Raw genomic sequence first — 26,153 nt, forward strand, 5'->3', positions numbered from 1 at the left:
AATACAAGATAAGGGCAGGCTTGGATTGAGTGGATAGTATTACACACAGACACAAAACAACAATAGGTTATTGTGTGACAGCTGCACATGGGTGTATTTTTTTTAGACCTTTGCTTCAGCTACTCATGTTGCACATTTTTCCACAAAGCACTATAACTGTGTGAAAGTAAATCTTAACGCTTTAACATACAGTGATAATTTAGACAATAGAGTGCTTCCAACTTTGTTGCAGCAGTTTGTTGAAGGCCCTTTCCTGTTTCAACATGCCTCCATGCACAAAGACAGGTCCATAAAGAAATTGTTTTCTTAGTTTGTGATGTGGAAGAACTTGACTTGCCAGCACAGAGAGCCCTGACCTCAACCCCATCCGACACCTTTGGGATGACCTGGAACACTGTCTGACTGTGAGCCAGGCCTTATCACCCAACATCAGTGTTGGACCTCACTAATGCTCTTGTGGCTGAATGAGAACAGATCCCTGCAGTCAGGTTCCAAAATCTTGTGGAAAGCCAGAAGAGTTGAGCGAAAGCAGCAGATTGATGGTTACTATCACATACAGTATGGCTTTAATGCTCAGCTGTCCACATACGTTTGGTCCTGTAGTGAATTTTCTACACTGCAATGCATTTCCCGTTTGTTAAATCGTCAGTAGGCAGAATGTTTTTGGCATAATTGAGCAACAATTCAATAATAACCTTTCAGCATATTGTAATTCAAGTGTTCTGAGAGAAAAGTAGACTTCTGCACCTCCTCATGGCTCTGTTTTCAGGCTTTAAAAAATCTAGCCAGTGATGGGAGACTTTGGCCAATCACAGGTCATTTCAGAGAGAGAGCGTTCCTATTGGCTGTTCATTCAACAGAGGCATCTGTCAAGGTCACAAACTTTCTCATTTTACAGCTAAACAGTACACTACAAGATGTTTCTGAAAACATTTGAGGAGAGAAATAGGCATTACACTAGCAGAGTATTAATTCATATTTGGTCAGCGCTGCCTTGTTTGACCATTTGATCAGAGTTTGCGAGCGATTGACAGCTGCTCAGAGACAGCAGACTCCAGCTTGGCTCTGATTTGTTGTTTTCCTCCAGTCTGTGAAATCCTGCGGATGCCATTAGGAGCACCGGAGGACACCGGAGGACACAGAGGGACATGACTTTTTTTCAGATTTCCTGTCTCATGCACTACTGTCAGGATATAGTGACCAATTTTTAAAAAATAACTTTTTTTTTAATCATATTTGATGCAATTCATGACTTTATTCCCGTAATATTACGACTTTTGTTCTCGTAAAGTCATGACTTTACTCGTTATATTACGACTTTTTTTCTAGTAAAGTTATGACTTTATTCTCGTAATATTACGACTTTTTTCTCGTAAAGTTATGACTTTATTCTTGTAATATTAAAACTCTTTTTTTCTCTTAAAGTCATGACTTTATTCTCGTTATATTACGACTTTTTTCTAGTAAAGTCATGACTTTATTCTCGTTATATTACGACTTTTTTCTAGTAAAGTCATGACTTTATTCTCGTTATATTACGACTTTTTTCTCGTAATATTATGACTTTATTCTGTAAATCTCAGATGTTTTTTCCCTCAATGTGACCCTAATACTCCGTAGTACACTCACTGCATTAGACTTATATGCTATATACTTAGACTATAAACTGTGTTACCTTACCCAGATTTATTTTTTCTTTCTTTTTTTTTTTTTTGCCAAAAATGGCTCTTTTGATAGTAAAGGTTGTTGACCCCTGGTATAGGCTATCCTAAATGCATTTTTCTCTAAGCCACAAATTAATTCCCTCTATCTGCTCACATGCATTTTTAAATTGCATGTCTTTCTCTGAATTATGTTCTGCAGCATGCTGTATTAAATCTGTTTGTGTGCTGTCTGTCTGTCTGGGAGCCTCACAGCAGGCTCCTTAAAAATCAATGGGAATTTTGGACGGATCCATGTCAGCGGTTTTCAGAGGTGCAAGCCCCCTGATAACACATGCTTCTATAATGTGGTCACCTACTCGTTGTTACTGAAAACCACATGAATAGTTTCTTAAATCCAAGCGAGGTTGATGTTGTAATACGTTGTTTTAATTTGCTGTCATCTATCACATTTTTATTTTTTTATTTGCCCCCATCGCACCCCCACCCACACATTTGGTATGATCTCACCCAAGCTAGGAGTCGTCGGCGCTGGTTTTTGCTCTGAATCTTAATGTTTGTTAGAAGGTAAAGTACGACATTTAAAGTAAACTAGACGATACTTTTACACTTTTTTTAGACTTTGAAACTCTCTGTTTCATCTAAACTTCTTCTTACATCAGACTGGAAAGGTCTGAGTAGTTATAGTTTAGTTTTAATCTAACTAAAGTACCAAGTTACCCGGGCAGTTCAAAGTGCGTGATGCCAGTGAACGGAGGGCTGCTCTCTCTCTCTCTGAGCAGATACGCAACTCAGTATTTCACCGTAAGTACTCACAAATTCAAAGTATTCTTACATGCAGAAGTTGACAGATAATTGCACTGATATACTCCTGTTACTATGTGTGTTTTTGAGGAGAAGTAAGGTAGGAGTTTCCATGAATCCCCCTGTTGCATCCTGCTGCTGCACCTGCTGTGACGTCATTAATAGCGTCATTACTCGCCTTGTGTTTTGTTACATTGTATTAACGTTATAGTGCACTTAATGCTACTTTGTCTGACCTTTGGTGGTTAAAAAGAACATTTTTCTTTTTTTTTGGTTTCAATTTCCCTCTTTTTCAAGGAGCAACAGTTAACTCTCTGAGACCCACAATAGATATTTCTTTTAGGATATACATGGGGTTATTTAGGGGGAAATAGCAGGTCAGCAGTAGATGTCACATAGAAGTGGTTTACATCATCTGAAAGCTGGGAACCTGAAGATTAATTTGAGATGCTACTCACTGCACTGTGTGTCAAGTTATTCTAGTCATAAATCAGAAATAAACATAAGATAAGAGGAGATGTGATGAAGGTAACACAGTTTATAGTCTAAGTATATAGTATATATAAATCTAATGCAGTGAGGGCCAAAGTGCAAATGTACTACGGAGTATCAGGGCCACATTGAGGGAAAAAAAACATCAGAGATTTACAGAATAAAGCCATTATATTACGAGAAAAAAAAGTGGTAATATAATGAGAATAAAGTCATGACTTTACGAGAAAAAAGTCGTAATATAAATAGAATAAAGTCATAATGTTACGAGAAAAAAAGTCGTAATATAACGAGAATAAAATCATAACCTTACGAGAAAAAGTCGTAATATTACGAGAATAAAGTCATAACTTTACGTGAAAGAAAGTCGTAATATTACGAAAATAAAGTCATAACTTTACGAGAAAAAAAGTCGTAATATAACGAGAATAAAGTCATAACTTTACGAGAAAAAAAGTCGTAATATAACGAGAATAAAGTCATGACTTTACGAGAAAAAAAGTCGTAATATAACGAGAATAAAGTCATGACTTTACTAGAAAAAAGGTCGTAATATTACGAGAATAAAGTCATGACTTTACGAGAAAAAAAAGTCGGAATATAACGAGAATAAAGTCATAACTTTACCAGAAAAAAGGTCATAATATTACGAGAATAAAGTCAGGACTTTACGAGAAAAAAAAGTCGTAATATAATGAGAATAAAGCCATAACTTAACGAGAAAAAAAGAAAATAACACGTAAAATTACTACTTAATAATTAGTCCCGCAGTGGGGAAATGTGCAGTGTACAGCAGCAAAGGGGATAGTGCAACAAACAAGATGCATCAGCTAACACAGTAAAAAAAAAAGAGCTAAACAAAGTGTAACAAAATATGAACCATTTAAATAGAAGGAAGTTTAAAAATAGGAGCAGTATATACAGTATTGACAATAAACAGACTATTAACAAAATTGCACAAGTGGAAAATGATATTGCACAGTGAGAATGAAATTAAATTCCACCTGAAAATATCAGGTTATTCTCAGTATTTGGTGTGTAGGTGTAATTGATCTACTGGGAGCAGTGCTGGTTGTGGAGTCTGACAGCTGCAGGAAGGAAGGACCTGCGATAGCGCTCCTTCACACACTTGCACATGCACTAATTAATTAATTAATTGATTAAAATTAATTGTAAAAGTGTATATGGGTTTAGAACATTATGATAGAAGTATGTGATGGTCTTTCCCATGCTCTATTATGTCTCATAAGTTGTTGCAGCAATTTTTGGGTTGATACCATTTGTTACACAGATTTGGTGCTAAATTTAACCCTTTTTTTAACATTGAAGAATTGATAAAAATGATCAATAATCCCTCTAAAATACCTCATTAAGACACCAAGACCTTGAGGAATACCATAGAAAAAGCCATGCTGTGATTTGGTATTAAAAACTTTTGACATTTGGAGATTTCTGCAAGAATTGCATTTTTCTGCGATTAGATGGCGAGCACTTCTGTTCTGGAAACTGCCCAGAAACCCCCTTATTGTCCATCTACCAAGAAAAGCCATTCATCCTCTGAATGCTCTAGGTATCTAGTTTGTTGCTGTAAAGTTTCATGAGGCTGTGATTATCCTAGAGGTTACCACAGGTCATTTTTATACAGTGAGGTCAAGTTTAAAAAAATGGTCTCACTTTATGAAAAGGCTACTATGGGGACTAACATCATCACACATGTATAAAGTTGGGCTCATTGGATCCACAAGAGTCAATTTATGTAATTCTAAGACTGTTTAGAGACCCCAGTCTGTAGAAATATTCAAATTTTAGAATAGGTGAAAATAACACATTTATACTGCATGAAAAAAACGGCATTGTTTTTGCCCAAAACTGCATGTGATAATCATAAAGTGGGCATGTCTGTAAAGGGGAGACTTGTGGGTACCCATAGAACCCATTTTCATTCACATATCTTGATGTCAGAGGTGAAGAACCCCTTTGAAAATGGCCATGCCAGTTTTCCTCTCTAAAATTTACCCCAACTTTGGAGCGTTATTTAGCCTCCTTCCCAACTGGTGTGTGTGTAACCGGTGTGTTGTTCTTTCTTATGCCCTACGGTGTAACGCGGCTCTGTCCCCAGTAGAGGGCAGACTTGTTTAACTTTTCTGTTATCAGCAGCAGCAGTACAAAAACATTGAAACTTTAGGACTGCAAAATGAAGGATTGTTGGATAGTTTTGAGTTGAAATGACGAACAGTAAATGTATTGACACAAACTTATGTATAAAAAATTACAAACTGCTTTCTAGAAAATAGTTACTAAACAAAAATATGTTACATCTTGCCCTCTAAGTACTGAGGTTGGAAGATTCAAAGGTATTCGGGAGGAAAACAAAGTAATATTTTCTTTATCGTACGTGCGATTTCAGTGTCAGTTTTTAATTTGATCTTATTTTGAATTCAGCGTCTTTAACAGTGCAGTAACATTTTTAAACTATTTAATTTTTTTCCTGTACAATTTCACAAAACATGTCAGTTTTTCTTTATCCACTTTCTATCTACCTTGGTGTTGGTACTGAAACTAGCATCATAAACATTACAAACAATACCAGCTCTACTTGAAACCTGAGCTGAAACGATAATCAATAAATCATTTGAATCATTTTTCAAGCAAAAATTATTTCTCGTTCTCTTGTTCCAGCATCTTCTATGTATGATTTGCTGCTTTTCTCTGTTTAATATTATTGTAAACTACATTTTTTTTTTGACAAACAAGGACAAGTGTAGACATCATTTGGACAGGAATCAGAAAAATAATCAGTAGATTAAATGTTAATAAAAAATACTTTTGTATCTGCAGCCCTACGGAGTACTAAGACTCAAACATCCTATATAGCAAAACTTTTTCTGATTACAGTATATTGATGTGAAAATACATTTGTATTGTGGACATTCTTACTCAGTATTTAATCTCAAAATCCCCCAAATGTATCCCTCCACCCATGAGAACCACTAATGCAACAAAGAACAAATAATGACTGTGATTTTGCATAATCTTTGAATTTAATCTGTTGACTAAAATCTACTGAATTGTTCTATTTTTCTGCCTTTTGAGAATAGTCCTCCTCTTCTTCTCTAAATTATTTGTTGCGGCCTGCGAGGATGACCCAGTATTTCAACCTCCCTCCCTGGTAGTGTGTTTGTGTCTTGTTATGTAATGGCCGACACTCGGGAGGCTACGACTTATCCAGCAGGCGAGCAGCCATCACAATCATATCGCATAGCCTAGTACAAGAAGATGGTCTGTTTGGCATTTCCCAAAGCACTCTCATTGGCTGCTTCTAAGTCATTTATGTGACTCTCAGGAGTATATATGTTTCCTCTGTCCACACATAGCGGGTTGCTCTTCTGCTGCAGTTCGTTTGGCCTTTCTGATGCAAAGGGATGTCAAATAAACAAAAAGAAGAAGCACTTCTCAATGTTCTTCTTTACCTGTCATCTGATCTTACCATGTGTTTCATGCACACAGACAGTTTAATCGGCTCTCTGCAGTCTCCCTGCTGCTGCTGCTAGTCATCTGGTTTCCCCTCGTAGGCCAGAAGATCAAAAAAGTGGGTTATGATGGGTGAGCTGCCAGCCCCAGTCGTGCCCCCGTTTCACTAAGCCTAGGCCTGAGATGTCAGCGGCACACAGATTTCACTTTGCACTTTAGTTACCAAAACAATCCCCAACAATTTAAAATCCCTACCATTGTGCTGTCACTAACTGTTAAGTGTTTGTTTGTCTGTGCTGATGTGTATCTCTAAAACTTTGAAGAGTGTCTGATGCATCTTGGGGTCTAGAGCAGACATCAAACCCAAAAAATGTGGTGTGATTTGCTGCTGTGGTTGTGGATGATCACTCAGGCGTTTTTTCATCACCGCGTGCCTGTGCAGAAGTTGGTGTGTCTGTATGTTTACACTGTCTGCCGACGGTGGGATTTGTGCTGAATGTAGGCCAGCAGAATCCCTCTTACGTCAACGGCAGGCAGGCGGGCAGATGCAGGAAGAGAGCTGCTGGTGGTTGTGCAGCTGTGACCATGGAGGAGGCTGTGGCGCACATCAGTCTGCCAGTGCACCGCTGGCGGTGAACAGGGAGAGACGCGGATAGGAAGAGACGGAGAGCGCCAGCAATGAAGACTGTCCTCAGCTTGCACAGGAAATGGGCCCACGCGGTCAAGACCATACGTATCCTTCAGGGACTCGTGAGTGTGATTCTGCTACAGATTTGATCAGATCTGTAGGCAGCTGGACCCGACAGGTTCTGTTATAGTAGTGTTTGGGTTTTTTGGATCGGTCTGAGTGTTTTGGAAATGGGTTGAGTTGAGTGGAGTTTTGTTCGGAAATGAGGGATCCAGAATTGCAGAAAAGTGGCATCAACTGTTCTAAAATGATAATTTGGGAACAAAATGAATTATTATATTTTGGTATTTTGAGAGGATAACGGCTGATGTAAATATTCAAACTCAAACTGACTCAATGGTGCATTTTTGTAGAGAAATTGAGGTAGGATATGTGTTTTTGGATTTCGGAAATCAACTTTCACTGGTTTTTAAATGATGGAATATTTTTGACAAGTTAGTTTCTACTTCATAAGAACTGATGGATGGACTGATTGGACTATTGATCAGTCACTTAACAGGAAACTAATGATAATCAATTAATTATGTGAAATAACTTCAGCTTCTCAAATGCAAAGATGTTTGATTTTCTCTGTTTTATATGATTTAATATGCTACATTTTGGGGCGTTTTGACTGTCGGACTACAAAACCAATGTCAAGACATCGGGTTGGGCTCTACTATTTCTCGTTAGTCCGGACAATTATTTTAATTGATAATTAAGGTAAAGTCATTTTTAGTTGCAGCCCTTGACCTTGCTGAGTTGTCAGTTTCTGCTGAGTTGTCAGTTTCTTGGTTGTTGAATGACTTGAAGTTTAGTTAACTTGTTGGTGGTTTCATGGAACAGTCTGCCAGAAGAAGTACTTTCATCCTGAATCATTTTTAAGTGCTTGTTAAAGAAAGCTAACTGATGTCAAGTGTTCTCGTCAATATTTAATCAACAAGAGCCTGAAGTTTCTTATACAAACTTGTTGTAAACAGTCCAGCAGAGGCCCATCATTGTTCTTCTGGGAGCTCCTGGTTGTGTAACGACAGCACAGGCTAATGTGAACTGGCTTTGTCGTTTCATCACGTAATACATTATTAATCTGTTCAGTGAAATGAAACTACCCATGGTAATCTTTCCTTTCTCTCCACAGAACCCGGTCATGGAGGAGACCGTGTGGGAGCAGTACACCGTGACCCTGCAGAGGGTGAGTCCATCTGCCCCACAAAACACCAGACCTAATCTCATTTACACTTTTTACATTTGAGCCATAAACACAGGCTGTTGTACGCAGTGCTTCACAGGGAGTGCATTTAAATTATTAGTTTGACACGTTGCAGTCAGCTAATCGAGCAATGAGTGCCCAGACTACAGATGTAACAGACAGACAGTAATTCCCCTGTCTTCTTCTCTATGCGAGCCAGAGTAAACAAAATATTATTCAAATTTCTGCTGTGGAATTATGAAGCATTTACCTGCGTAAGAGTCAGATATTTCCCTGAAGAGTTAGCAGAGATCAAAACAGAGCTAAAAGGAGAGTGAATATTGAACTTGCATTTATCAAGTGGACACAAACAGGACTCCAAATGAATGCTTATGTTTCTCCATGTTTGTTCAATGGACAAATAATAAGGTACTGTTCGCTAACAAGTTTGTCACATCAATTCAATTCAAACTTTACTTCAGACTATGCAAGGTGGTAATGTTGATGCTGTGTTTACACCTCATGGTGTGGCCACGTCTGGCCAAAAATAGATTAATGCATGTTTAAATTTATAGATAGAATATGAAATTTTGGGGTTTTCTTTAAATGGTCAGAACATTTTATAGAGTTTGGGAGTGTGGTTCTGCAAGACTCATGACCGCATTATTTCTAAAATGCTGACTACAGCCCTGTATTTAACATGTGGTCAAGATGACTTTAAAATGATTAACCAATTAGTCGATTGACAGAAACTCTAATACAATGTATGTGATAGTTGATTTTAGTCAATAATCACGTAAAATTCCAAGTCTTTGAGTGTTTCATCTTTTAAAAGGTAACTTGTGTTGGTGACTAACTTGACATGGACCCATACCAAAGCAATGCGTTTTTCTACAAGTTCTCAAATGTTAAATATGATCTGATAAGCAGCTATACAACAGCTTTTAATAAATAGGATACAGTCTAATTAAGAAAAAATAAAAAATTAATCATAAATCATAACTTTAATTTAGAAAAAAAAGTTATGATTTCAGTCATGAAGTATTTGATCAAATAAGTAAACACGATTACAAATCTGACCATACATTAAATTCCAGTACTCTGTGCTACTGACTCATTCTAGTTGATAGTAGAAATAATTGCTAGTTACAGCATCATCGTTCAATGTGAATGTGTCACATTTGTGCCACATCCCTCCACCAGCAGAGTGAACCAGGTCCTGCGCTGTTGTTAACGTTAAACATGTGTACGACTACGTGAGCAGAGCAAACAGGTTGAGCTTAGGTAATCAGCATGATGAGCTCATTGTCTCCTGTTGCGGTTCACTGAAGCCAGAAAAGCAGATTTAGAACAAAAAAGGTCCTGTGCTGCAGGCGTGACCCCCGACTCTCAACCCCACCACAGCCAGCTGTCACACTCTGCTCTGTACGTCCACCTTTTATTCTCTTCTACCATTCGTTAACTCTGCTGCTGCCTGTGTCCCTCAGAACATCGTTCACCTTATCTAAGGAAATAGAAGAAACTCTACCTTCATGATAACATTAATTACATAACATAATATCCATCTGCTCTTTGGCCAATGTTAAAAGACATACTTTATTTATTAGGGACAATGCACATTAATTGATTCCATTGTTATGTGAATGTGCCACATTCGGCCAAATGGCAAAATTTCATCTGCAGGTTGACGTTAAAAAGAAAATAACAAAAAAAGACAAACACTGAAGCACATAGAGCAAGATATAGAATAAACAAGAATTACAATTTAAAAAAAAAAAAAAAAAACCTTGTAGAGGATACGGCACCGCATACGGTAAATATAACTTTACAATAACAGTACAGTACAAAGGACAACAAAATACAGAGCTTTAAGCATTTATAACAGGAACAAAACATGTAAAGCACACAAAACAAACAATACTAAACATCACATACAGTATAGCAGACAAAATATCGCAAACCATTGTTAATGAACAGAAGATGAACTGGGGTCTTAATATGTTTTCTGTTTGAATGTTAATCAGGATCGTCAGGATTTTATCGATACTACTACTCTTATCTATACTCCTTATTGGTTCTTTTTCCTTACTAAATACTTGCTTTTTAATATATTATTTAAAAAAAAATAATATCTCACTGGAAACAAACCTAAAATGTCAATAAAATAAATAATATTCCTGAGTGAAGTTTAGAGAGAATGAAGAACGCAGACGCAAATTTTAAGATACTTGGCAAACTGAGCTAAACAGTTAGACTATACAGACAGCTTTTGTTTTAGCTTGTTTGTAACAATTCACCATTAGCCAAGCTAGCGTGCTGTGGTTGTGTAAAACATGAGAGAGGACAGAGCAGATTGAAATATCGCTTTTCTACATGTTTACATGTTTATGCATGTTGAATAGGTGTATTGATAAAGTATTGGCTTTTTACTCACAAAGGACGAGCGTAGTTGGAGGAGCTCAGTCCTGACACAGAGGGCAGGGGAGAGGCTGCAGCGTGATAATGAATTACATCAAAACGTTAAAAAGTACAGATAAAAGATCCAATAACACCGCAGCTTATCAATACAGTACTACGGACTTTAATAAATTAGCTCCAGGCCCGTTTAATACCGTGTTTTGGAACCCATCCCGAGGTAACACTCAAAATCTGGCGTTGAATAAACAGATTAACTTCTTTTGTTGTGTGTACTGTATCAGATTACTAGATGCTAAGTAAAAACAAACATGGAGGATATTAACAGAGTGGCAGAGATTTGACTATTCTGGATTTCACTATTCGAATGGCAAAGCAACGCTTGATGTGATAAGAAATGTTTGTTTACGCAAAATAAACTAGGTGTTGGAAAATATAGGCAATATGTGGACGCATCTGGATGAGAAGAAATTAGGAAATCTGTAGCTTTAACGTCCAACTGGATGATGCAGTATCATCCAACTTTATAGACACATTGCTGTTTTTGTTAGACATTTGAATAATTGAAAGTGACATTCAGTAGCAATGAAATTTTTTTCCAGAAATCACAAAACATTGGCATGTTTACTCGCAATATTACAGAATCACCGCTCTTCAAAAATTGCAATACATATCATACTTGAATACGAAAGATATACAGTAATAAGTGTCAGTAGGTGAGAGCCATTCTCTCACTGGCTTTATTAAGAAGGCACCACAGATATCCCAGAACACACACATATGCTCTCATTTACAACCTGTTTCACATTAAATCCCATCAACTCTTGCCTCAACCGCTAGTGGAAACAACAACGTAACACAGTGACAGGCTTCCTTGGCTTCACAGTATTTGCTCTCAGTGTGATGATTTTCCTGCCTGTGTTTTTGTTTCTGGGTAGAGAATACTCTTTGGCCTCTCGGGCTCATAAAACCTTTTCCAAAACTAGATCATGTCAAACATGTTTTGTTGTCAAGCTAAAAACAAAGCTCACGTCATGAACAGTTGACATTTTGGTGACATCTGGCAGCAACAGTCTATTTACCGTTTGTTGTCCAAGTCTTTGATTCTCCCTTTGTATTTTGATAATGGGAATTAATACATTTTTAAGATTACTAAATCAGAGCGAAAGAGACTGTTCATGTCTTCTCCTATGTTCCTTCATTTTTGCCTCTGTTGATTTCTCTGCGCGCACTTTCTCCCTCCCTCTGCCTCCACGGCCATCTGCTAGAGACAGAGGGAAGTGGTGAATTGTATGGGTTTTTTTTTTAAGTACAGATGGAAGGGAGGGGATAAAGAGACAGGGTCATCAAATCTCTGACCTAATCTCATCTGGGCAAACTGGAGCAGTGGCAGGTAGAATCATTCAGAGCCGAAACACGTTTCCCAAAGAAGCCTTTAAAAACAGAGGTGTTTGTAAATGGAAATCACATCTTGTGTGCAGTGAATGCTAACAAGCACAGACACACACACATTATGAAGCCAAGGATTAGCATTATTGTTAATCACACAAAGCGTGGACATGTAGGCGCTGAACCGCTGCGCAGTCATATGTGACTCAAGTATGCACAATTGGAGTCAAAATCCCTTTAATCGCCATGTACAATATACATACAGCCATGATAATACACTGTGAGCTGACACACACAACAGGGATTACAGGACGTCTCCCTCACACACACACACTGTAACACAGAATAAACTGAGACTCCACATGATTTCCATGTTTTTCTTTTTGTGTTCTCAGGATCCGAAGATGGGCTTTGGCATCGCAGTGTCAGGGGGGCGAGACAACCCGAACGAGGAAAGTGGCGAGACGTCCATTGTGGTGTCCGACGTCCTGCAGGGAGGACCTGGTGATGGCTTGTTGTTGTGAGTACTGTTGTTGCTCACAATTCAGTATAAATCCTTCAACTCCACATATTGCATGTGCAGACTGTGAAGCAGTTTAGTGGTCTTCACTTAAAGTTGTAGAGTTGTGTCATCATTCAGTGGTGAATGTGGAAGTGGAAGTGTCTTTATCTATCCGATGTTAGATTGTTTGTGAACATTCACAATCAGCCTCTTGAGAATAACTTAATATCATTTTGTGTTTGTGTTTAGTGAGAAAGACCGAGTGATACAGGTGAATGCCATCCCCATGGAGGGGGCCCTCCACACCTTCGCTGTCAATACCCTCAGGAAGTGTGGCAAAGTAGCAAAAATTGTAAGTACAGCTTTTGGTTTGTTGTGTGAAGGTTATTCTCGTTTTGTTACTTGGTAAATCATAACGAGGCTCGTGAAATGTAATCACATTTATTGATCCCCCTCTCTCTCCTGGTATTTCCTCTGCCTCTCTACTATCAGCTCCAAAAAGGCTACAAACTCAGAAATATAATCTATTAAATTGATTGATTGATTGATTGATTTATTAAATACAGTTTATAGTTTTTATTGAAAAATTCTTTGTCTCTCTTAATGAACAGACAGTCAAGAGGCCCAGGAAGGTTCCAGTCAATGTGATGAACCGTCCCCCGTCCCCTGATGACAGAGTCTTCAACAACGACTACAATGACGATTACAACTATGAGCAGGACCGCCGCAGTGTGTACAGCGCCCGGAGCGCAGGCGGGCATGACCACAGCCTGGAGAGGGAGCGAGGCGGGGGAGCCTACATGGATTCTGGCTACCATACACGTGAGCGTGAGTACGACAGAGATTATGACCGGCGGGAACACGGCAGGAGCGCGGAGAGAGACCTGAGCCCGGACCGGCAGTACAGGAGAGATGGCAGCAGAGGTCGCACTTTGGACAGAGAACGCAGCCCGGAACGCCCGTACAGGGGTGACCCCGTCCCCGAACGCAACCACAGCCCGGATAGAAGGTACCGCAGCGAGCGTGCATTAGACAGAGATCACAGTCCCGATCGGCGCTACCGCAGCGAGCGAGCCCTCGACCGGGACCACAGCCCGGACAGACGCTACCGCAGCGAGCGAACGCTGGACCGTACCAACAGCCCAGACCTTCGCCACGGACGTGACAGCCCGTCACGAGGCCGCGGGGGTGACCACAGCTTCGAGCGAGGACGTGAACGCATCCCCAGTGAGCCGAGGAAGTACGAGGAGCCGATGAAGCGGAGCGGGAGCAGAGATCGTCTGGAGCGTTCGCCGTCACCTGCTGCCATGCCCATCCCTCTGCCCCGCCCCGCCCGGGACCTGGATCCACTGGAGAAACCCATGAATGTGCTGCTGCTGAAGAACCGGCCCAACGAAGGTGAGAAACTAACAAACCGTGTTACTATGGTGAGGCTGTTAGACTCCATTCTGACAAACAAATATATATAGTTGGTACTTTTTAAAACAGGTAACACGTTTTTTAACCAACAGGTGAGGCTGGGTATGTATAGCCTGTTTATGTGTTGATACGATACAAAGATGATTCCTTTGTTTTGCCATCTTTTCCAGAGTATGGCCTTCGACTTGGCAGTCAGCTCTTCATCAAAGAGATGACCAGCACAGGACTCGCCAACAGAGATGGGAACTTGCAGGAAGGGGACATCATATTAAAGGTAGGGTCAAGGTTGTTTTTTTTTGAGTGTGCAGAGGTTCAGATTGTGAACAAACTTCATGTGAGAATCTAATTGGAAATAATGATTATTTTGCCGTCAGATTAACGGCACGGTGACAGAAAACCTGTCTCTCAGCGACGCAGGGAAGCTGATCGAGAAGTCCCGCGGGAAGCTGCAGCTGGTGGTGCAGAGAGACAAACAGCAGGTGCTGATCCGAGTCCCCCCGATGGTCGACAGCGACTCGGAGCTCGATGGTGAGAGACACTCGAAACTGAAAAGCAGCAGGTCCTATCCAGAGTAAAGGCAAACCTGGCGAGTGACCGCCATCATCATATATAAACCGTATGAACGTCATATGAATCAACTGTAGAAACATTGTTGCTGTTGTTGTTGTTGTATTCATCCACCAAACTTGTTTTCCCTTCATAAAATAAAGGTTTTACTAACACATCAGTTTTTAGTATTATTTAAATGTGTACAAATTAGGGATGCTAATTTTGAAGAAAAAAAATTAACCGATAACCGACCCTCATCAACCGATCATCAACCGATCATTAACCGTTAACCGACAACATTAGTGCGTCAGCTGCAGCGTATGAGCAAAACAGACGGCTGAGTCCCCAGTTTACCCAATCGGAAGAGTTACTGTAGCAGCTACGATCCTGTATGTTGCGTTCAAGGACACATGCAGCCACTTTCCTTGCGAAATGTTAGCGAGTGTCCGACAGACCGTGTGTATAGCAGCTGTAGTGTTGCTGGTGGCTTCGTGCCCGCCGCCGCCACACACGAGTGTGGGTTTGTCGGTGGCGATATAGCTGTGAACGTAGCTGTAGCAGTGTGTGTACAGGTTGTCGGTGAATAAATGCTACGACTCCTCAGCTCAAGCGAGCTAAACGGGGGGCAATTTCCTGTATCTTGCAACAGCGGCTCAGACTCTCTTAAGGTGGGCTGTTAAGGTGGACCAGCTTCTCCTTAAAGTGACGACCTGCTCCTCCAAATTTTGCTCAGCTTTTTAATTAATTATTAATGTTTCTTTTAACCGATAGCGGTAATCAGTTCAAATTCTTAATGTCGGTTAAACGGTTAATTATTAACATCCCTTGTACAAATATTTAACAAAGCAGCTCTAGCACTATGAGCTAACCACAGTTACTCCAAACTACCATCATTATTCGCCCACCGTCATGATTACTCACTCTTTTATACCTGGTTTTAATGTCACATGACCAGGTGGCGAGCTGTGATTGGTCGTGACCAATCTAGATAAGTGGTGTGAGTGGATTGTTCACTGACCAAATGTTTGCAGGGAGGTGGGGTGGGGGGAATAGCCGTAAGACTTGTGACCCACTTTGTCTGGTTTTGGGACTCTGTGTGTGTGTGTGTGTGTGCATGTGTGTGTGTGTGTGTGTGTGTGTGCGTGTGTGTGTGTGTGTGTGTTTCTGCATGTGTGAAAGTGCTCACTCGCCTTAGGCAGGGTGATCTAATCCCCCATCATAATCCTGCTACTGGATATGACAGAATTTCATTATGTTAAGGTCGGCACCGCAGCAGCAGTCCAGTATCCCTCTCTGTAAAGACCTCTGAGAACAATAGGGGTTGATTGTGTGTGCGTGAGGAGTTTCATTTCTGCAAGATTTAAATCATCTCAATTGCCGGTAATGCGTATAATTACTGGGCTCGCTCCACTTTGTAGTGATGTGACCTTCATTTGTGTGGCAACTTTGTGTGCGTTTGTGCCCTCTCCTGCTTCCATGACCTGACCTTGAGTTGTGTGAAAGCCATGTTTTGCAATTTTTAAAAAACGACCGCTGCATCGAGGAGAAGTGATTTTCCAGATGTTTTTAGTCTTTAATACCTGTACATGAACACAATACGAAACCCAAACTCCTCCTAGACACTTGAGTCTTAAGTTCAGAATGGTTATGATATTTTCCAACCTGTTTTATTGTTCATGTGTGTTGCAGATATCTCCGAGATCGAGTCGTACCGCTCCTACTCCCCGCAGGATGACAGGCGGGGCCACCACTCCGACCTCTCCTCCCACTCCTCCAATGAGAGGCTTAGAGACAAGCCCAGGTAAGCTGTCATTAAAAATCTTGAGCCACGGGAAAGAATCATTTGCCCTACTTGAAGATTTAACTTGCTTGATTTTTAGAGTTTTGTTATGATCAAAGCCACAAAGTGTCCACTAACATATCCCCCAGGGGTTTTATTATCTGTGTGTTGTTTAGTACAGCAGGAAAATCAGGATAGTGCAGGATTATGTTGATTTGTGTTTCATGAAGCTTAGCCAATCCATCACATTACATCAAATCAAAAGAATTACGGTGGCAGTAATTATGTTTTTTTTTTTTTTTCTGATCTTGGGTTTTATTGAGGAGGTATTTCGCTGCATCGACTAAGTGCTAGAACTTTTGATTCGTCTGTATATTTATTTTGGTTTAGTGATTTTTGTCTATCTTGATAGACTTTTGGGGCTCGGGTTTTGGTGTATTGAGGGATGACGTGCAACAAAGGTGACCCACTGAACGTGCACTGTAGTCAGCAGAATGTCCTATTAGAGATTAGACATATTCTGATTATGGCTGTCAAAGTTAACGTGGTAACACAAATTTGTTTGAACTTGTCGGGAAGTTAACGCTAAATAACGATCCAAACTTATGGTACATTTTGGGGAGGAAAGTCATGGCCATTTTCCCCGTGACCTGAAAATGGGTTCTATGGGTACCCACCAGTCTCCCTTTTACAGACATGCCCACTTTATGATAATCATACGCAGTTTTGGGGCAAGTCATATTCAAGTCAGCACACTGACACACTGACAGCTGTTGTTGCCTGTTGGTCTTGAGTTTGCCATGTTATGATTTGAGCATATTTTTATGCTAAATGCAGTACCTGTGAGGGTTTCTGGACAATATTTGTCATTGTTTTATGTTGTTAATTGATTTCCAATAATAAATATACTGGAAAAACAAAGTTTGGAAACTTGTGTTTGGTGGATTATTTCTCTGTTGTTACAATGCTAATTGGCATTGTATTTTACATCGTTGGAAAGTCTGTTTATTTACCTTCGCAATGATGTCCAACTTGTAAGGATCATGCATTTGTGGGATGTGCAGCACAGCTGATTATGTGGGTAGGGGGGGCATCTCCCTCACTGGCAAAAAAAGGCTTGTCATCATTGAAGGCCATCTCAATGCAGTAAGATATCGGGATGAGATTCTGCAGCCAATGGCGATCCCATATCTCCACAATCTGGCACCTAACTTCATCCTCCAAGATGACAACGCTCACCCCCACAGAGCCAGGGTTATCACAGACTACCTCCACAATGTGGGAGTAGAGAGAATGGAACGGCCTGCCAAGAGTCCAGACCTCAACCCAATTCAACACTTGTGGGATCAGCTTGGGCGTGCTGTACGTGTTAGAGTGACCAACACAACCACGCTGGCTGACCTGCAACGAATCCTGGTTGAGGAATGGAACGCCATCCCACAGCAACGTGTGACCAGGTTGGTGACCAGCATGAGGAGGAGGTGCGAGGCTGTTGTGGCTGCGTATGGATCTTCCACTGCTACTGAGGCTCCTGACGGTGTATTAAATGAATCAATATGTCATGTTTGTTCCTTGTTACTGATAGAGTGTTCAATCATCCACCAAACAACTCAAAACAAGAGTAAATACCAACAGGAGAATACACTGTTTACCATTGATGGAGCATTTTGGCAAATTTTTCTTGGTCGCTACGCACATAATCAGCTGTGCTGCTCATCCCACAAATGCATGATCCTTACAAGTTGGACATCATTGCGAAGGTAAATAAACAGGCTTTCCAACGATGTAAAATACAATACCAATTAGCATTGTAACAACAGAGAAATAATCGACCAAACACAAGTTTCCGAACTTTGTTTTTCCAGTTTATATGCATATGTTTAAATATAGCAAGCATATTTGCCCACTCCCATGTTGATAAGAGTATTAAATATGTGTGATTAATTTGCGATTAATCAGGATTAACTGTGGACAATCATGCGATTAATCACAATTAAATATTTTAATCGATTGAAAGCCCTAATTCTGATACCTGAATTTGTGAAATTACCAGAGAGGACCCACCCAACAGAATGGCAAAAATGGGTGCCATGCCAACACCATTCAGACTTCCCGACAGAGCTGTAGAAGACACTCCCCCTTTGCCGGCAGAGAGGGAGGAGCCACGGCCAGAAACACAGCCAGGTACACGAGTGTCTCCTTCTGAATATACAAAAGCTTTTATCATTAACCAGTTTTGAGTAAATGTGAATGCTGCAACTTGAAAATATGAACATGTTTCTATTCTGTTTCTGCAGTCACTGTAGCCCCGAGGGTTCACGCTCCTCCTAAGGTGCCACTAAAGCCAAACGTAGAGGACGAGGACGTATATGGGTCAGTATATCACAAATGGCTGTCCAGGGTGACACTGTCTAGATTTTTGACTACACATCTGTTTGATCAGCTCTATCTGGGATAGTTTGGGTGTTTTGAAGTGGGGTTGTATGAGGTATTTATCCATAGTAGATGTATTACCTACAGTAGATCACGGTCGGCGTGCCTCCAGCATCTAGAAACAGACAGGAGCACCGACACCAGAGCAAAGCAATACAGTGCTAGGGACGGGGACGGTAGAAAGAAATATTTTAGCTACCTTAAAGAAAGGCTCACCTAAAAATAAAGCAATTACGCCTAGGGCACCCAAATGGCGTTGGAGACCCATAGTTGGAATTGTATATGAAATAATTTCTTTCGTCCTTCCTTTATGTATTTGTATAATGAGATCTTGCTTTCATCGCCCAGGCCGAACACGGTGATGGTGCGTTTCCAGAAAGGCGACAGCGTGGGTCTGAGGCTGGCCGGGGGAAATGATGTCGGCATCTTCATCGCCGGCGTTCAGGAGGACAGCGCCGCTGAGAAGGAGGGTCTCCGCACAGGAGATCAGATCGTGAAGGTGAGACTTCCTTTATTCCACATTAATTGATTAATACTCTACTTTTAAGATCTTCATTAGACCAGGGTGCAAGTACCAACTATTGAACAGTACTGTAAATATTGCATGAAGACAAAAGACATACAAGAGTAATGTAAAAGCAACATCCTTAATCATGAACCGAGAAGTAACCAGCCCTTTATTAACTCAAGTGCCAGTGCTGGGGTATACTTTTCTCTCTGATGGTATTTCTTGTCTGTTTCAGGTGAACAACATGGACTTCAGAGGCATGGTGCGTGAGGATGCTGTCCTTTACCTCCTGGAGGTTCCCAAAGGAGAAGATGTTACCATTCTGGCTCAAAGCAAACCTGAAGGTACTGCACTGTGTAGATGCTAATACAACTCATACACATATTTGTTACCATTAATAACAATGGTTAAAAACTGTAAGCATAAGAATATATATAAGAATAGTCATGGATCTGGAATTGAGCCCTGTGGTACACCAAATCCTCTTTACAGGAGGTGAGGTGGAGTCATTTAAGTAGTTTTCTCAGTGTTTCTCAGAATGACAGAAGTTTTTTTCCTGTTTCAGTGTACAAGGACATTTTGGCGTCTGGCAGAGGCGACTCTTTCTTCATCAGGACCCACTTTGAGTACGAGAAGGAGGCTCCTCAGAGCCTTCCTTTCACCAGAGGAGAGATCTTCAAAGTGACGGACACACTTTATGATGGCAAACTGGGCAACTGGCTGGCAATCCGCTCTGACAAAGACAACCAGCTGAGGGAGAAAGGAATCATCCCTGCCAAGAGCAGGTGTGTACAGCGGTCGTGGTTGTGGTTGTTATGTATGTAGGGTTGATTATTTGTTTAATTAATCGGCATGATATGTGTACATCTGTAATGCTAGTGTCAATCATTTGCTATGGAGTAGCTGGCAACAACTGAAGGAGCTGATGGAGCAAGTTATTAGACATGATGCCAACTAAAGCTCCTTTTTATTTTGTCTCACAGAGCAGAGCAAATGTCCAACGTCCAGAATGCTGCTCGGGCAGCATCCGGCAACGACAGAGGAGACTTCTGGAGGCTGAGAGGTCAAAGGGCGGCGAAGAAGAAAGACTTACGCAAGAGCCGAGAGGACCTGAGCGCAGCTCCAGTCACCACAAAATTCCCCGCATACGAGAGAGTGGTCTTACGTGAAGGTACCCCAAAAAAGTCATCCAGTGGTCACAGTCGTGGTTTCACATAAAATATAATTTGGCTGTTGCTCCTGTCTAGTTTTGACTGAATTTGTATTCTGTTTCATGTTCAGCTGGTTTCAGGAGGCCTGTGGTGATATTTGGGCCCATTTCCGACGCAGTGAATGAAAAACTGGGCAACGACATGCCGGACGATTTTGTCGTCGCCAGTAAGTGTTTACGTCATCACCTGTTCAATAAAATTGCTTTAAGTTGTACTGTAGCCCACTTTGTTGTGCAGTGTTGTATAACATAGTGAACATAGTTAATATTGAAAGTGTTTTAGGATGACAGAGTATCGTACATCATTCTGCGTTGTGAATATTTTTTTTCCTCTCTCAGAAACGGAGCCTAAGGACGCAGGAAGTGAGAAATCCTCCGGAGTGGTGAGGCTAAATACCATCAGACAAATCATTGAACAGGTATGGTATAATCTTAATAAAAAAGCAGTTTTATGAAAATCCTGTTAGATCATCTAACATTCAACCACCTCCCTGTTCCCTCTAGGACCTCCACGCTCTGCTGGATGTGACTCCCAAAGCTGTGGACACCTTGAACTACACCCAGTGGTATCCCATCGTCGTCTTCCTGAACCCGGACAGCAAGCAAGGCGTCAAAACCATGAGGAACCGCCTCGTACCCGGATCCACCCGCAGCGCACGCAAACTGTACGAGCAGTCCGTCAAGCTGAGGAAGACATGCTCACACCTTTTCACTGGTAGGTTTTATTAAGAAAGGACTTTATTACTCTGCAGCAATAATGACAATTTTTATAAATCTATAAAAGTTACAAGGTGCTGTACATGGTTAAATCAAGGTTAACGATGTCAAGACTGCAAATAGTAACAATGAGCAATTAAATCAGGCAATTTAAATTGAAAAAATGGATGAGAAAAGAATTCTTTAGCATCACACCTTTTCTTTACTTGTGTATAGATTTAGCCGTTTTCAGGATGTGAAGACTGTTATTACGTCAGCAGCTTAAAAGAGTGACTCATTAATTATAAGTGACACATTGTTGATGATTCTTGGCTTGACTTCGTGTCGTTTTTTCTGTGTGCACGTTCAGACACTATCGACCTGAACTCGGCCAATGACGCATGGTACGGCAGCGTGAAGGATTCAATTCGGGAGCAGCAGGACAGAGCTGTGTGGGTGTGCGAGGGCAAGGTGAGTCTCATTATCCGTGTGAATGACGCACCGCTGCAGGCAATTCTTGAAAGTTTACACGGGTTTCCAAATTTAGTTTAATGGGCTCCCAAGAATAGACCGTAACTCTGCTGTGACAAGTGTGTGGTTTTTGACTGAGCTGTGTGAGTAATAGTAATACATCCAGTACTGAGTTCGTATCGTCACTTCTTCTCCTCAGCTGGACGGTTCAGAGGAGGACCTGGATCTCCACGACGACCGCATGTCCTACCTGTCGGCGATGAGCGCAGACTACCTGAGCATGGACAGCCGCCTGACCAGCGACTACGAAGACACAGCGGACGAGGGCGGGGCTTACACCGACAACGAGCTGGACGAGACATTGGACGAGCCCCAGCCGGTGTCGGCCATCAGTCGGTCATCGGAGCCCGTTCTGCCAGACGAGGTGGGAATAGTATATGTATATATATATACTGTAGGAGGGGAACCCTTTTAACAGTCTCCCTTCTAGTTCTCACGATTGTTTCCATAATCTGACCCTGACAACCCCTCCTGTGTCCGTGTGTAGAAGCCTCATCCTGAACCCCGGGCTCGTATGAGGAGGTCGGGGAGCAGAGAGGTGCTCAACAGAGATCCCAGCCCTCCCCCTCCTTTTGTCCCCGAACCCCCCAAGGTGAGATCCTCCCCCTCCTTCCTCCCCAAACACTCTACATCACTCTATCTACACTTCTGAAAAATGTTATCGTACAGATATAAACCCGAACAGAATTTCAGATATATCTGAGGGTATGGAAAAAAATGTATTCACCTATGTATCACAATCTTTTTTTCCCAATTTTGAAATTGATTTTTTAATGCCAGAATCAATATATTTGCTTCATTTGAGTCTATGAGGAAGTAGAAGGAAGTTACCACTTTTATTGTTGTAGTCTGAGTAACGTGACGTCATATCCGTTCCAACTCCGTCAACCAAAACAAACTGTAGCGAGCCGAAATGACAAAGCATTCACCAGAAGTATAAAACATTATATGTCCCTTCGAAATTAAAAAAGAAAATACCACTAATTTGTGAGGGAAATGTCTTTGTTCCTTGATTTTTTGAGTATCTTGAAAAGAAATAAATAAATAATGCCTGACAATGACTGATATATTTGACTTCAGGACATCTCTGACTACATACATGCTGAAAATCAAACATTCTTACTGTATTCATTTAGATATTTTCCAAAGTAAAAGTCCTTAGAAGTGTATGATTCAACTTTTTCCCATGTTCTAGTGTTAAAAAAGTTAACATAAATCGTAATTTCGGATCGCAATTCTTGTACAATCGCAATACTTAATACTTACTTATCGTCCAAGCCCTAATATACCAGTGAGGATATTTTTACCTTGTGTTACACTTTTTCCAAGTTTTTCCATGGTTTTAATTCAAAGGAGCACGATGCTGAAGCAGACCATCCTCACCATAACCTTGTCTCTGGCAGCTGTGAAGAAATGAAGGTTTCAAAATGGTCCAAAATATCACAATCAGTCCTTTCCTTTGACAGGTGCGGGCTCAGACTCGGACTGACTCAACGCGGAGCTATGACTCACACTCCAGCAGCACCATCAGCAGCAGCGATGCAGCGGGCGTAAACAAGCCGCTCCCCCCTCCCGTGGCCCTGAAGCCCACCATCCCCCGTCTGAGCCATTCAGAGGAGCCGAGCCCGGGGGAGGACCCCGCCAGCAAATCCTTCCTGGGCAAGGTTAGTATTAATATACTGCAACACATTCCTACTCTGTTCTATTAACTCTCAAATATCCCTTTTAAGAAATACTCTGTGACATTTTCCTGGCTCATCCAGCATTTAAAATGTTTTTTTCTTATCTTCAAGACAGAGGCTTTGACTCCGTTATTAAATGATTATTTATTTCATTTTCTTCCTCTTCCTCTTCCTCTTTCATTGCTTCTAATATGAAATAGAAAATGGGTGATCAGGTAACTGAATGTGTCTGCATTCGTCTTGAATGTTTATAGTCCTCCTTTTAAATCCATCATCTGTCGTCATAGTGTTCTGCCATCTTCAGTTTATTAAGTTATCACACTCAAATGTCTCATTTCACTTATACATGAATCATGCCATGTGGATGTGCAGTATCTACTATTTATCATCCAAAATGGAACGTTAATTAACATTTATTTTTCTCCTAGATTAAAGCTTTTGAGAAGATGGACCACCTGGCACGAGCTCAGAGGATCCTGGAGCTGCAAGAGGCAGAAAACGCTCGGGTCAGTATTGTTTTTATTCATATTACAGCCGGAAGTATGAGAGGGGGAGGGAGAATCAGTTCAACAAATAAAAATATAAAAAAAGTCAAAGTATAGTATGGCATAAAAAGTATAAAGTCAAAGTATAGTATGACAAGAAAAAAAGAGTCAAAGTATAGTATGGAAAAAAAAAAAAAGTCAAAGTATAGTATGGAAAAAAAAAAAAAGTCAAAGTATAGTATGACAAAAAAAAAAAAATTCAAAGTATAGTATGGAAAAAAAAAAAGTCAAAGTATAGTATGAAAAAAAAAAAAAGTCAAAGTATAGTATGGAAAAAAAAAAAAGTCAAAGTATAGTATGGAAAAAAAAAAAAGTCAAAGTATAGTATGGAAAAAAAAAAAAAGTCAAAGTATAGTATGGAAAAAAAAAAAAAAGTCAAAGTATAGTATGGAAAAAAAAAAAGTCAAAGTATAGTATGGAAAAAAAAAAAAAGTCAAAGTGTAGTATGAAAAAAAAACAAAAGTCAAAGTATAGTATGGAAAAAAAAAAATAAAAAGTCAAAGTATAGTATGACAAAAAAATAAAAAGTCAAAGTATAGTATGGAAAAAAAAAAGTCAAAGTATAGTATGGAAAAAAAAAAGTCAAAGTATAGTATGGAAAAAAAAAAAGTCAAAGTGTAGTATGAAAAAAAAAAAAAGTCAAAGTATAGTATGGAAAAAAAAAAAAATTCAAAGTGTAGTATGGGAAAAAAAAATAAAAAGTCAAAGTATAGTATGGAAAAAAAAAAAAAGTCAAAGTGTAGTATGGAAAAAAAAAAAAGTCAAAGTGTAGTATGAAAAAAAAAAAAGTCAAAGTATAGTATGGAAAAAAAAAAAAAAGTCAAAGTATAGTATGAAAAAAAAAAAAATTCAAAGTATAGTATGGGAAAAAAAAAAAAAAAGTCAAAGTATAGTATGGAAAAAAAAAAAAGTCAAAGTGTAGTATGAAAAAAAAAAAAAGTCAAAGTGTAGTATGAAAAAAAACAAAAGTCAAAGTATAGTATGGAAAAAAAAAATAAAAAGTCAAAGTATAGTATGACAAAAAAATAAAAAGTCAAAGTATAGTATGGAAAAAAAAAAGTCAAAGTATAGTATGGAAAAAAAAAAAGTCAAAGTATAGTATGGAAAAAAAAAAAAAGTCAAAGTGTAGTATGAAAAAAAAAAAAGTCAAAGTATAGTATGGAAAAAAAAAAAAGTCAAAGTATAGTATGGGAAAAAAAAAAAAAAAGTCAAAGTATAGTATGAAAAAAAAAAAAAAATTCAAAGTATAGTATGGGAAAAAAAAATAAAAAGTCAAAGTATAGTATGGGAAAAAAAATAAAAAGTCAAAGTATAGTATGGAAAAAAAAAAAAAGTCAAAGTGTAGTATGGAAAAAAAAAAAAGTCAAAGTGTAGTATGAAAAAAAAAAAAGTCAAAGTATAGTATGAAAAAAAAAAAAATTCAAAGTATAGTATGGGAAAAAAAAAAAAAAAAAGTCAAAGTATAGTATGGAAAAAAAAAAAAGTCAAAGTGTAGTATGAAAAAAAAAAAAAGTCAAAGTGTAGTATGAAAAAAAACAAAAGTCAAAGTATAGTATGGAAAAAAAAAATAAAAAGTCAAAGTATAGTATGACAAAAAAATAAAAAGTCAAAGTATAGTATGGAAAAAAAAAAGTCAAAGTATAGTATGGAAAAAAAAAAAGTCAAAGTATAGTATGGAAAAAAAAAAAAAGTCAAAGTGTAGTATGAAAAAAAAAAAAGTCAAAGTATAGTATGGAAAAAAAAAAAAGTCAAAGTATAGTATGGGAAAAAAAAAAAAAAGTCAAAGTATAGTATGAAAAAAAAAAAAAAATTCAAAGTATAGTATGGGAAAAAAAAATAAAAAGTCAAAGTATAGTATGGGAAAAAAAATAAAAAGTCAAAGTATAGTATGGAAAAAAAAAAAAAGTCAAAGTGTAGTATGGAAAAAAAAAAAAGTCAAAGTGTAGTATGAAAAAAAAAAAAGTCAAAGTATAGTATGGAAAAAAAAAAAAAGTCAAAGTATAGTATGAAAAAAAAAAAAAATTCAAAGTATAGTATGGGAAAAAAAAAAAAAAAGTCAAAGTATAGTATGGAAAAAAAAAAAGTCAAAGTGTAGTATGAAAAAAAAAAAAAGTCAAAGTATAGTATGGAAAAAAAAAAAAAAAGTCAAAGTATAGTATGGAAAAAAAAAAAAGTCAGTGTAGTATGAAAAAAAAAAAAGTCAAAGTATA

General features: G+C 39.3%; 1 protein-coding gene across 5 annotated transcripts in view; it reads left to right on the plus strand.

Moving 5' to 3' along the window:
- tjp2a (tight junction protein 2a (zona occludens 2)) overlaps positions 1-26,153 on the plus strand; it is a 42,507-nt gene that overhangs the window by 11,858 nt on the left and 4,496 nt on the right. For 3 of the 5 annotated variants that reach the window (XM_037752254.1, XM_037752256.1, XM_037752255.1), the window contains 21 exons: positions 8,234-8,287; positions 12,484-12,608; positions 12,840-12,942; positions 13,202-13,988; positions 14,180-14,283; positions 14,384-14,537; positions 16,248-16,359; positions 18,392-18,522; positions 18,636-18,711; positions 19,120-19,270; positions 19,515-19,623; positions 19,845-20,064; positions 20,263-20,450; positions 20,561-20,656; positions 20,829-20,908; positions 20,994-21,204; positions 21,556-21,656; positions 21,856-22,080; positions 22,204-22,308; positions 23,183-23,380; positions 23,827-23,904. In XM_037752254.1, the coding sequence (XP_037608182.1) occupies positions 8,234-8,287; positions 12,484-12,608; positions 12,840-12,942; positions 13,202-13,988; positions 14,180-14,283; positions 14,384-14,537; positions 16,248-16,359; positions 18,392-18,522; positions 18,636-18,711; positions 19,120-19,270; positions 19,515-19,623; positions 19,845-20,064; positions 20,263-20,450; positions 20,561-20,656; positions 20,829-20,908; positions 20,994-21,204; positions 21,556-21,656; positions 21,856-22,080; positions 22,204-22,308; positions 23,183-23,380; positions 23,827-23,904 (3,408 nt within the window). Of the gene's footprint in view, positions 1-2,200; positions 2,466-6,995; positions 7,179-8,233; positions 8,288-12,483; positions 12,609-12,839; positions 12,943-13,201; positions 13,989-14,179; positions 14,284-14,383; positions 14,538-16,247; positions 16,360-18,391; positions 18,523-18,635; positions 18,712-19,119; positions 19,271-19,514; positions 19,624-19,844; positions 20,065-20,262; positions 20,451-20,560; positions 20,657-20,828; positions 20,909-20,993; positions 21,205-21,555; positions 21,657-21,855; positions 22,081-22,203; positions 22,309-23,182; positions 23,381-23,826; positions 23,905-26,153 lie in introns of those variants that run through there. The other 2 variants (XM_037752253.1, XM_037752252.1) reach the window with 2 other exon arrangements.

This window comes from Sebastes umbrosus, chromosome 19, assembly GCF_015220745.1.
Source record: "Sebastes umbrosus isolate fSebUmb1 chromosome 19, fSebUmb1.pri, whole genome shotgun sequence".
Taxonomy (NCBI): domain Eukaryota; kingdom Metazoa; phylum Chordata; class Actinopteri; order Perciformes; family Sebastidae; genus Sebastes; species Sebastes umbrosus.